Here is a 12963-nt window from a genome sequence, read left to right as displayed (position 1 = left end):
GTTGGTGTTGTCAAAGGTCTGGAAATGGAGAGAGAGCTAGGTTTGTTTTTGGAAGAAGAAGATGAAGATAAACAGAGGAGAGAGATGGAAGAAAAATAGAACAAGAAAAATAAAGAGAAAAGAAAATAAATAAATATTAAAAAAATAATAGGTGAGGGTATAATAGACATTTTTGCATAAAAAGAATGTCACGTCAACAATGTAACTGATAATTTGGACGGAGGTTGACGGCAGGGACTAATTGGGAGGAAATTGAGAGTTCAAGGAGTTTTTAGGTGAAATTCGAATGTGAGGGACTGAAACGACGAAACCCTATAAGTATAGCGAGTAAGCAGTATTTAATCCTTTTTCTTTCTATTTTTCCGTCACTTGAATTACGTACGAAAAGTCATACTTCACCAATGATGAAATTATGGCATAGGATAGTCTGAATAAAAAGTTATCTTGGCATGGTTTGACATGTTTGAATCCGTTGTAGCATTTTGAAACATGCCAAACTTTGTAAACATCATTTTTTATTGATATTATTTCGCGTCATAATAGTGATAAAACAACCAATGGTAAGATATTATTTCATGTCATAATCGTGATAAAACCACCAATGGTAAGACATGATTTTAAAGACTTTTCCAGAGTAACAAAAAAAGAATTTCTCAGCTCGACTTCTATTTTTATTCTTTTATAATTTTTCAAATTCAAAAAATTGAGAAAATTGTGAAAAACAGGATGAGAGTTTTAAAGTTCGTTTTCATCATGTTTTATCAATTGTGAGATAATTTCAAGAGATAAGAGTGTTGTCATGGCTTTCAAGGTGCTCTTGCACATGTGGATTGTCAAACCATTTTTTTTAATTAAAATTCACCACTGGTAAATAATGATTTTTAGAAGCTTCTCCAAATCACAGACTTCAAAAATCTTGACCCAATTCATTTTTATAATTTTTTCAGTTTTCTAAATTTAAAAACTCGTAAAAAGAAAATTAGGTCCATATTTATTAAGTTTGTTAGTTCTAAAATTTCTTAAAAATCATGATTTATCATGATTACTTAAAGAAAAATCACTGTCCAATTTTTCCGTGGCAAAAGTCATTCCACTAATTTAATTTTTCAAATTTGACGAATCATTACAAATGAAATTTTCTTTGTATAGATTTATTGCCAACGAAATTCTGTCTACTATAGTAGTATAGTCACTCCTTTAATTTATTATTTTGAATATAACAATTATTGCAGATGAATTTTCGTCGGTTCACTACCAAAAAATTTTCGTCGACAAAGATCATGCCCCTAATTTACATATTTCGAATTTAACAATTATTACCAACCCGTAATAAAAAAATAAAATAAAAAAATTCCCAACGACATTTTCACTCTGATTCCCAACAACGCCACCAGCCCAACACAACTTTGAACTCTCAGTTCCCAAAAAACACCCAGAACCCCATTTTTCTAATGTCAAACTGTACGGTCGAGACCTGCACAGTTGAGACCAGTGATGGAGCCAAGCTCAACACAAGGCTCTTCAGACCTAGAGAAGCCCAACAACAACATCAAATGAAGGAGGGCAATGATCTTGTGGTGGTTCTGGTGCATCCCTACTCTGTCCTTGGTGGCTGTCAGGGACTTTTGAGAGGCATGGCAGCAGGGTTAGCTGAGAAAGGCTTCAAAGCTGTCACTTTTGACATGAGAGGAGTTGGGAGGTCAACTGGGAAGGCTTCTCTTACTGGGTTTGCAGAAATCAAGGATGTGATTGCTGTCTGCAAATGGGTCTCGGAGAATTTGTCTGCTAATAGAATTTTGCTTGTGGGTTCTTCTGCAGGTATGGGATTCTTGTATGTGTTTGTTTTGTATATGTGGGTAGTGATTAGATTTCGTGTTTAGTTCGTTTTGGTCGATCAAGTGTGTTTATGTTTGAGAGTTGTATAGACAATGTGTGTGCTGCTGCATTTTTGTTGGATCAAGTGTGTGGTTAAATAAAGGACAGGTTTTTTTTTTATGTGGGTAGTTTCTGGATTTGGTTGTATAGTTGGTTTAGGCGGTTTATTCTGTGGATCTGTGAATTGTGTGCTAGGAACAATCATAGTTCTTGTTTAGGTGTAGTTACGAAATTGATTCTTTGAATGATGCGGATCGATGAGTTGAGTGTTGTTGCTAGTAGAAGTGATGTAACTCGTCTTCAAATAGAAGTTGGTGTGTGTGTGTGTGTGTGAGTATATCCTTTGGTTATCAAGGAAATTTGATGGTTTGTGTCTGAGATGTGATTTGTTAACATTATCGAATAACTCGTATTTTGTTTTACTTTGCTGATTTTAGAGTTTTTATAATTCTGCTTTGCTCAACTCAACTGTCCTTTAATCATCCAAAGTTGGGATTTTGATGATGTAAGAGTGAAAATAAGTGAATTTTAGTGAATTTTCTGCAACTTTAGTGAATTTTCTCTCTGGTTTTCAGATTAGCTCTAGAAGTACTTTGCATTACATTAGTTAGGAGGATTAACTCTAGATAAAAAAAACTTTTGTGGATTCTGCCCATAATATTACCACAAGTGGCATGAGGTGGGGTTAAATGAAGGTTATGTCCTCATTCTAAGCGAAACATTTTAGATTTTATTTGTTACTTCAAAATTATACTATTCCATAGAAGCATTGGTTTTGATTCATGTTTCTGAATCTAGAGACTTATTAAAAGGACATATAAAAGCAGTTCCACTACTGAAATGAGTTACTAAATTTTCTCATTCTAATGCCTTGCATACAATTATCAGTGAATCACATACTGCCACTTAGACCCCAGAAAATTTAAAAGGAAATAAAACAGAATATGAAGAGTTGAGTCACGGCTGAGTAAACGTGTCTGAATTAAAAATGGCATGTTATTGAGAAGCCTGACATTCAAATAGCTGTGAGCTAATGAGTATGATGCACACTCATTGTGCAATTTACTTAATAGTAGAAGATGGACTGAATGCATGATCTAATAAAATAAATGTTCAGTAGTTTTGGTTTGGGAACTACTGAGTAAATTTGGCTAAAAGTTAGATATTTAGTCTTAGGGCTTAACTTTGTATGTACTTCTTACTGCTGCCTTACATAAACTTTCCATAATTCTTGGTTATCCATGTCTTGGTTATACTCTTGCGTGATATCAACCAGCAAAGCTCATTGATAGGAGAAAATAATTAATGGGTAAAACACTGAGAAATAAATGGCTTTGCCTTGGAGAATATGGTGCCCAAACTTTATCATTCGTGTGATAAGGACTTGCTTTAGGATTGTTCTGGACTGTATCTGCAGCATTGTAGAAGTGGACATATTATTTGAACCTCAGATATAATACTTGATATAGAGCCTAGTCCAGTAGTCCACTTTTGTTTGTTTGTCAGTTTTATGTATCACTGAAGCCAATTTCATTATTATTAGCAGAATAAATCCGATGCTCATATGTGTATAACTTCCCCTCATGTTCTGGTGTAGGTGCCCCGATTGCAGGCTCAGCGGTTGATCAGATTGAACAAGTTGTAGGATATGTGAGTCTGGGGTATCCTTTTGGCATGACTGCCTCGATCCTTTTTGGGAGACACCACAAAGCCATCCTACAATCCCCGAAACCAAAACTTTTTGTAATGGGGACTCGAGATGGGTTTACAAGTGTGAAGCAACTGAAGAACAAGCTAAGTTCTGCAGCAGGGCGTGTTGAAACACACCTTATTGAAGGAGTTAGCCACTTCCAAATGGAAGGCGCAGCTTATGATACACAGATGGTGAATCTTATCCTTGAATTTATTGTGTCGTTGTAGATAATCAACCATATTGAATGGGGTCGTGCTGTGTTGAAATTCATCAGATTCTGCTCTTAGCATTGAGCTGCTGAATGTTGTTGTGCATATGCTAACTTGATATCATGTGTAATATGCAGGAGCATAGTTGCTTTGCATGCTCCATGTCATCAGTATTAACATCACAGTAAATTTTGTATTTGCTCATGACCAAATATCATTGGCAAAACAATGAATATTAGAGAGTGCCATCACTAAAACATTCTTTACATGGTCAAGTGTCATTCATTGCACCAAAAAGAAAATAAAAGGTAAAGGGCGATTGAGGAAGATTATATCTGGGCTTAAGGTTACACTAGAATGAAATGACACCTGAAGCTTACCACTAACCAATAAACAGAAAAGCCGAGTAACATTCACTTGGCTGGTCATGGAGTTAGAATATGGCACAACGCTACATTACAAGCAGGATTACAACTGAGCACTACAAAGCTCAGAAGATCATATGCCATCGCCTTCAAAACGTTGGTCATCAGATGCAATTCTACCATCTCTCATGATTTTAGTACCATTTGAACCGTCAACTGCCTGACCTTCTGCCATTTCATCATATTGCCGTTTTCTCCATCCTCGTTCTTGGTCCATTGGTTGTCTTTGAGAGAATGTATGTTCATCTGTTTTGAAAGCCAATATTAGAAAAATTGTAGTGGTCATCTACAAAACTTAATAAGCCCTTGTGCAGCTCTGCTGCCACCTAGATACTTTCACTGCAACAATATGCATCCATTGAAATTCGTGGACGAGCTAGTGTAATTCAAGTATTCCTCCTTACTATGACAGAAAATGGGTGTTTGCATTCACCCTTGTGTTAAAATGGAAAAAGATGAGAAAAGATTGCTAACACAAAGGCACACAACTAGACACCCATTTTGGGAGCCTCGCAAACAAATTTTAATAGAAAAAGTTGTACCCAGTAACAGTCAAATCTGACTAACCATGACTAAAGATACAATAAAGGCAGGGGGGCTTTATTATGTATTAGAGGACATGGGTTATATATAATTAGTTATTACCACTTTCACCATCTGATGCATCTTCAAGCGTTGCAATTGCATCGATCAATGACTGTTCATGCTCCTGCATTTTAAAGAATCCATCATTATCCCAGCAATGAAAAGTTTGATGTAATGCAAATAAAAGAATTAAAGTTTATTGGTTCTTACTTTGAGAACTTTCTTAGCTTTCTCAATCTCCATCGGGTCAGGATGGCTAGCACTGAAGACCTTTTCCACCTGTAGTTTCAAGCAAAGAGGGAAAAATAAGTGACCACCAGCTAATTGGGGAACATGGAAAAACTCTCTACAAGTTTCCTCATACCTCTTTAATCAACGAGTCTGTATGAAGTATTTCAATGTCGCTCATGACCTTCCTGCCAATGCCATTTTGTTGTGGAGGCAAATCCTTCTTAGGCTGACCTTTTGTGGTCCCTCTACCCCTTCCTGCACCTGAAACTGCACCACCACGTCCAATGGACTTCTTAGTCCCTCGGCCAGATCCAGGTCGACCACCCCTACGAGAAAACCCAGGATCATCACCTTCCCACCGAATATCTTCAGGAGATATCTAACATTTGAAGGACATCAATTAGTAAGAAAGGTTGGGAAAATAGGCTTGGATCTCAGAGTTAACAAATTAGTCAAGTATCGGGTGTTTTTTTAGAACCTAGTAGCAAGAATAGAATTGATCCAATACTATACATTCAGCTAGTCCTCTCTTAGGAATACACAGCATACAGAAATAATTAAGGATGGAGAAACCTAGTGTGCAGCTAGCCCATTCTGCAGAAAAAATTTCATTACTTTTTTTAGTTGCTTCCTCACTGGGTCAAGTGTGCAGCTGCCCATTGTGTATAGATGGAACAAAAAAGTCCTCCCATTTTATTAAGTGTGCAGCTACCCCTTTTAATATAGTTTTTCATTATTTCATGGAAGCAAGCCAACCATGTTAGTATACCTTTTCCATTCTATTTTCACCACTTGGCCTCTGCTGCCCAGCTATGTTATTATAGCTACAGGCAGAAGAAAATGCCAAACACTGGATTGTGACAATGATGCAAAATTGATTATTCAAACCTTTCAAGTAGTAACATCTTATTTCCATATTGATACAGCCATCACAATTCCATATTCACCAATGTACCCCATGTTGACAACACATCAAATATGATGTTTTAATGATTCCCATTATCATTGTGTCTCCACACACACATATTGATTTCGTTCACGGGGAAGGACTCCATGTGTCTGCGGAAAAGTCTACAATATTATATTAAATTTTGTGAAGTAGTGCTCAGGGCCAAAGAGCAAGGATTTTATCTATGAAAGAGATTCGTGCTGATATAGAGGTAACTCAAATAAATATGTACCAAAATAATGAAGTAAATGAGAAAACTCAACATCAGATAGCAATTTTAAACATCCATTCAGTTAAAACCTTGACAAGTAATAGCACGATGCCACCAGTAGTTCTGGCAAAGCAAAGCCGACCCAATGTTATTTACATATCAAAATGAATTGCAAAATTAACACTAATAAGACTACAAGTTAATGTACATATAGAAGCCATGACGAAACTGGCAAGCGTAAAAGACCTATTGCTACATTAAATTCTATTTTTTGGCATAGACAAAGTACGAGGACAGATACGAGAAATATAACCCAGAATCAGATTACGAGGAGATGTCATTCATTTGTCAAAATGTGCAAAAAAGGAAAATTAACAAAATTTGGACTCTTAACTTTTCCAAATTATGAGACATGGATCTATTATTAAAGGAAATGGTTACAACAATACATAAAACGCTAGGATAAGCAGCAGGTTTTACCTCTTTTAGGTTGACCCATTCCCATGTTTCATCTGCTGTATTGATATCATAAACCAAAGCATGTCGGCCCTGTCAAATTTCGACAATTATAAGATTAGGAAAAGATTCGGTTGGAGTATCGCGTGATCAAAGCTGCCAATTACTAAGCTTAATCTAAGTTTAGATGAATTCAGTCAATGCAAGGGCATATACCTGAATATGGTTGTAATCAGTTATTACAGCCTCATAGAAATGGTTGTCCGCAGGCCACCTTGTCCATACTTTTCTTCCTATTAATGGATCATAAGTTGTTGCCTCAGTAGGCTCAGTTGCCACAAAGCCACCTGAAGAACCTCGATTTGGGGCTTGGGGCCTTCCGGTAATACTTGTAGAAGGGAACTGTGTGGACTTCATAGGGAAGAAGCAACATACTTTGTTTAGCAAAAACAGATTAATAGATCCTATAACATAAACTTCATACCCACATTTCTTAATTAAAGTTATTTCAACGTACTGATTTTGACTTCTTGCTCCGAGCTCCTGGAGGAGGACCACGTCTCAAGGCTGATGAGGAAGGTTGCATGGATGGAGGCAGCACTGGAGATGGAGCACCACCATGTGATAAAGAAGCCACAGACTGTGACGTTTTCTGTTTCTTACGTGATGCCGAAACAGTTGGACTAGGTATGGGGTCATGAACAGGCTGAGCAGCATTATGTGTACCGGGCTGAGGCCCACTGGTTTTTCTCCACTCCCTATTATGATATTTCACATGAAAAAAATTCAGAACGGAGCAAAAGTAATACAGAGTTGCTGCTCAGAGAAATATGCCGCCCATATAATCAAACCTTATTCTTCGGATCATGTCATCGGCATTGACCCTGGACAAAAGTTCTCTGTGTTCCTCATCCGATACTCTCAGCTCCTTTCTAAGTTCCGTTATTAAACTTTCCTTCTCCTGAAAATTACATAAGATGACCGACTTTCAAATCTACTGGATATATAAGTCAAAATAACAGTTGAAGAAAAATAAGAAACAATAACATGATCAAACAGACACCTACCCAGGTGATGGCATCAGATTGGGCTTTAAATGCCCGCAGGACTGAACAGTATGCTTCTTGCTCAATGTGGTGGATCTGTGTTTCCATATCACCATGCATCCTAGGTAATGGAGCAGAACCAACAGCTGCAGATCTTCCATTCCCAGAACTTCGGCCTCCTCTTTGAAAGCGGTTTTGATGAGATGGGGGAAGGTCATCATCCGTTCCTGTAAAGGTCACACAGATTATTGACAACTATTGTTTTCTAGAGACATGGCCCTTAGATATTGCATAACTTAGAAAGGAGCTGCATAGCAAAACATAAAATCCTCATTCATGCCCATCATAAAATCACCTCATTTAATTAAATACATGTCAATAACTGCATGCAAAATACAAAAGGGGACACTCCTTTGTTCTGACTCTCATAACACAGGCATAAAACATATGTATAAAGAACAAACAGGGATCTTTTATTGCAGATAAAATACGTTCTTCCTCAAATGTGTAGGCGACTCATGGAATATGCAATGCAGACAATACCAACAGTCTATGAGAAACACTTTGTACAGAAGAAAGAGTTCTAAAACCATACAGTCTATTAAAAACTTTACTTTTAGCATCCAACTGCGGCATCAATGTTAAACAAACTAGAAAAATTGAAAGAGAAACGCTTCTCCAATAGTCATCACTCTACATCGGGTTTTGCAGGTTAAAAACATAAAAAGAAACAGAAATTTCATTCTTAAAATACACCTTCTGACTACTATCGCTATTCCTACATTAAATTCTCCAATTACCAACTTCTCTGGTGTATCTGAAAAAAACCCATCAACAAGTACATGTATTTTAATCACTATATCGAAATTCTCAATGCTATTATGTTTCTTGTTTCTCACATTAGGGCTCCTTTCCCTACACATCAACCATGGCTAGAATATAAAAACCTGGCTTCTAGTAACCAAATTCAACACAAGAAACATAACAATGACTTTAATCCTTACCACAAACCATCACCCTCAATCTTTATTATCTTTCTACCTAGAATGCATATCATGAACTTTGCTTCAATCCAATCATAATAAAACAAAGAAACTCAAAACTTAACCAAATGCCATCAAAATCACTACTTGAACAGCTATAATCAAACAACCCAAACCAATCATTCAACCCAAATTCAATCACAGTAACATAAATTCAAGAATTGGAGCTCAATAAAAACCACAAAACACAAATCTTTATAACAAAATTCAACTCACCACTGCTATCCGAGAGCTCGTAGGCCATCACAGCCTCTCAAGACTCAACCTTTCACTAATTCTAAATCAAACCCACGTCGAATTCACTCAGACTCCTCGGAAATTCGATCAATCCCGTCAAGAACTCGAACTGGTACATAGAGGTACCGCAGAAACCATGCCAATTCGTCAAAATTGGACCCAAATTCACGACCAGTAGGGTTCCGTGAGCTCGGAGAAGTTGAATTATCGGCTCGGCGAGTGGTGGAGAGGGCGATCGATTAGGGTTGATGGGGGAGGATTGGGGATTTGGAATACTTGTTCTAGATTGGGGGCGGAATTACAATTTTCAAAAGTTTAGGGGTGGAAAAAAAGAGAGTGGGGATTTGGAGATTGGAGGGGTCCGGAGGGAAGTCGCGGACTTCAAACGAGTTCTTCTGGCGCCCTCAGGTTTTTTTAATTAATGAAACAGTTTGAGTTCCGCGCTTCCTATTGGTGGCCGGAGAATAAAATATGTTCTATTATGAGAAATTTTGAAAAATGACCCTTTTTGGGTCTTCAAAATGATTTATAACCATGTTTTCTAATTTAGTTGAAAGATAACCATATGATAGTATAGAATGTCTTTATTATCCTTAATGAACCACTTACTTCTCTACCCTTGCCTCTTCCTTTTCTTTTCTATCGTTCCTGCTTCTATTTTACCACGACAACCAATTTCTCTTATAGTCAAAACCTAAACACTATCTTACTTATTTGGAACACAATCAAAAGTTCAAAACTGTTGTGTGTTCAAGGTATGTATATCAATAATCTCTTTATTTTTCTTTTCAAGAATTGGATTATAATTTCGTGGTCAAATAAAGGTCCAACGCTTGCTATTTTAATTATGTTCTTGAAGATTTAGGGTTTAATTTAGGGTCCTTCAAGAGTTCTAAGATTGAGTATTCCTACTCGAATCCAATATACACGTTTAGCTATAACTACTTGAGTCCAATATTCTATGTCTGCATTCCTATATGTTTAAGAGTCCTAATAATTGATGGTTGCTGTCTTAGAGGAAGAAGCTAATCATGATTGTGGATTGCCAACATAAAGATATATTTGATTGTAATCGGAGGATGCTAGACTTGTTACTTATTGATCATGTTATCTAGGTTTCCTATCACTAGTCTAGTTATGCTTTCTAGTTTACTACTTTTCATTATATTCTCTTTGAAGATCATGATCTTATGAGTTTTGTCCTCGTAATTTGATTTATATTCCTAGTAATTTGATTTTATGAGAATTGATTTCTATGGACTCATGCTTACTTGTAGTTTGATCTTCTAATTTATGCAATCACTGAAGAGACAATGGTCAGAGTACAACTATTAGTTTTAACTTTCACACTTGGATGAAAGTTTATGTACCAATCCTCTATTTACATTGTTACATGCTTGCATCTCGTTTTGCATAAAAATCTATGCAGACATTGTTGATTGAGTCAAATAGGACGTGCAACTATCTGAACTGATATTGATGATCTCCCTCCTTGTTGGGGATATTTGATTTAACAAATATATATATATATATATATATATATATGCATTGTTGTTCCAGAATATATATTTAGTGACATACTTGCCTGGTTAATAATTGTTGCCTTCACGCTTCCTTGTGTTTCTGTATTGAACAATAGTTTAAGGAGTTTAGCCTAGAAGATTTATGTCTCCCTATAGTCTGCTTGTTTAATAGCCTCCACTTCGTATAGTTTAAGTCTACATTTCAAATAGCTTTGCTGTTGTTATTTTTATAAGGGCTAAAACTGATTACTACCCTGTTGTTTGAGTCCAAAATCAATTCCGTCCTTGAACTTCTAATTTCATCAAAAACACCCCTGCACTTTCAATTTTGATCTAATATGTCCAATCTGTTAGTTTTCCATTAATTGAGTCCGTTAACTTGCTGACGTGGCTCATATGGGGCCTATGTTTTATGATGTGGTGTTGAGGTGGTATGCATAGTCAGTTTAGGAGTGGGTCCCACTATTAGAAATCTATCAAATAAAAAGTTTTTAAACAAAAAGCTCAACTATAACTGGAACCCACATCAGAAAGTTAACGAATTAGACCTATTAGATTAAGGCAGCTTATCAAGATCTGTAAGTGGAAGTAATCAAGACATGAATAGTAGACCTAACCCATCTTTGCAGTATGATGATGTTGTCTCAACAATGTTCTCTACTGAGCTCGAAGATCAGAGTCCAATTGCATTGAGTTCCCCGCATGAGCCAATAGTAGTAAACTCTGAGTTGGATAATGGTGATAATGTCTCATACGAAAATAGAGAGGAAGATGAGTTTCCACATGCCAATTGGGATAATGAGAGTCCAATGGAGGATGTAGAAATTGAAACTGAGCAACCTACGTACGAATGCTAACTTTGCTCCATCATCTTCTTATTGTAGCAAGAGAAGGCGCATAGAAGATTATGACAATGTTGCATTTGTGGACACCAATGAAGATATTTTGGTAGGTCAGTTATATCCGAGTAAGAAAGCCTTGAAACAACATTTGGACATGCCCGTATTAAGAAAGAATTACTAGTTTAAAGTGAACAAATCTGCTAGTGATCAGTTTGAAGTTAGGTGTGTGGATCATAACTGTAAGTGGCAACTCCGTGCAATAAAGCTACAAGACTTGGCCTATTTTGAAGTAAGAAAGTTTCATAATGAACATTCTTGTTCGTTGGATATTATTCATCGTGATCATCGACAAGCAAGCAGCTCCCTAATTGGTCAATATGTCAAGTCAAAGTTTGAGGGAGGAAGCTCGCGTATATACAAACCTAGAGATATCATTGATGATGCGCGTGTCCAACTCGGAGTTAATATGAGCTATAATAAAGCTTGGAGGGCAAGAGAAGTAGCACTAGAAATCGCAAGGGGATCACCAGAGGAATCATTTGCTATACTTCCAACATATTGTGCTATGTTAGAGCGCAAAAATCAAGGTACAATAACACACATAGAAACTGATGAACAAAATCACCTTCTATACTTTTTCATGGCAATTGGAGCCTCATTTAGAGGATTTTGTGATTCTATGAGGCCAGTGATCGCTATAGATGGTACATTTTTGAAAGGAAAGTACTTTGGAACCATGTTTGTGGCTGCATGCCAAGATGGAGAGAATCAAATATATCCTTTGGCATTTGGGGTGGTAGACTCGGAAAATGATGCCTCATGGTCATGGTTTTTGACAAAATTGAGAGGGGCCATTGGAGTTGTAGAGAACTTGGTTTTTATATCTGATCGACATGGAAGCATTGCCAAAGCTATGGATAATGTTTTTCCTAAATCACATCATGGAGCCTGCATCTTTCATATAGCTAACAACCTGCAATCAAAGTTTGGCAAAAAAAATGAAGATCCTTCAGTTATATTACACAGCAGCAAAGAAGTACCAAGTATCCGAGTTCAATACATTGATGGATGACATTCGAAAAATAAAAGATGGAGAAGTCTGTAAATATCTTGAAGACATTGGGTGTCATAAGTGGGCACGAGCTCATTTTATGGGGTACAGATACAACATGATGACATCCAATATTGCTGAATTTATGAACTCGAAGCTTAAAGATGCTAGAAAACTACCAATTACTGCTTTAGTGGATCACCTAAGAGAGGTGCTTCAACAATGGTTTGTTGAACGACGTGATGCAGCAAGCTCCCTTAATACACACTTAACGAAATGGGCAGAAGACAAAGTGCGCAAAAACAACAATAGTGGTTCGCATATGCGGGTATGTATTCTAAAAATTAGTGTCATAATATTTTGTACTTGTTATACTATATTATTTGATTTTCGATTCGGAAACATGCTAACTTTGGTTTCATTATACATTAGGTGTCTCCAATTGATCTCTATGCATTTCAAATACATGAACAAAGTCAAACATTTACGGTGGACTTAAATAACATGACTTGTACATGTGGAGAGTTTGATCTTGATCGACTTCCTTGTGCCCATGCAACTGTTGCATGTAGAACTAAAGGAATATC

At 36.8% G+C, this 12963-nt stretch overlaps 2 protein-coding genes across 2 annotated transcripts; one reads left to right on the top strand and one right to left on the bottom strand.

Annotated features, from left to right (window-relative positions):
• Window positions 1-1364: 1364 nt before the first annotated feature.
• LOC112165117 lies at window positions 1365-3954 on the top strand. Its single transcript, XM_024301545.2, has 2 exons — window positions 1365-1818; window positions 3473-3954. The coding sequence occupies exons 1-2, from the start codon at window positions 1452-1454 to the stop codon at window positions 3793-3795; spliced, it is 690 nt and encodes a 229-aa protein (XP_024157313.1). The 5' UTR covers window positions 1365-1451; the 3' UTR covers window positions 3796-3954.
• Window positions 3955-3994: 40 nt separating this feature from the next.
• Window positions 3995-9317, bottom strand: LOC112165116 (protein EMSY-LIKE 3). The gene is made up of 10 exons (XM_024301544.2): window positions 8940-9317; window positions 7702-7907; window positions 7486-7595; window positions 7152-7392; window positions 6851-7045; window positions 6659-6727; window positions 5152-5397; window positions 4998-5066; window positions 4848-4911; window positions 3995-4448 (listed from the first exon to the last, which is right to left on the bottom strand). Exons 1-10 carry the CDS (start codon window positions 8965-8967, stop codon window positions 4276-4278), a joined length of 1401 nt encoding a protein of 466 aa, XP_024157312.1. The 5' UTR covers window positions 8968-9317; the 3' UTR covers window positions 3995-4275.
• Between the last annotated feature and the right edge of the window lie 3646 nt (window positions 9318-12963).

The sequence above is a fragment of the Rosa chinensis genome, chromosome 5, assembly GCF_002994745.2.
Source record: "Rosa chinensis cultivar Old Blush chromosome 5, RchiOBHm-V2, whole genome shotgun sequence".
Lineage (NCBI taxonomy): Eukaryota > Viridiplantae > Streptophyta > Magnoliopsida > Rosales > Rosaceae > Rosa > Rosa chinensis.
This window is presented reverse-complemented; position numbering and strand designations above follow the sequence as displayed.

Coding starts and splice junctions, on each gene's coding strand:
- LOC112165117 (XM_024301545.2), top strand. CDS start 1,452: ATGTCAAACTGTACGGTCGAGACCTGCACAGTTGAGACCAGTGATGGA. Junction 1,819..3,472: donor GCTTGTGGGTTCTTCTGCAG/GTATGGGATTCT, acceptor GTTCTGGTGTAG/GTGCCCCGATTGCAGGCTCA.
- LOC112165116 (XM_024301544.2), bottom strand. CDS start 8,967: ATGGCCTACGAGCTCTCGGATAGCAGTG. Junction 6,728..6,850: donor CTGATTACAACCATATTCAG/GTATATGCCCTT, acceptor GAAATTTGACAG/GGCCGACATGCTTTGGTTTA. Junction 4,912..4,997: donor AAGCTAAGAAAGTTCTCAAA/GTAAGAACCAAT, acceptor TTTAAAATGCAG/GAGCATGAACAGTCATTGAT.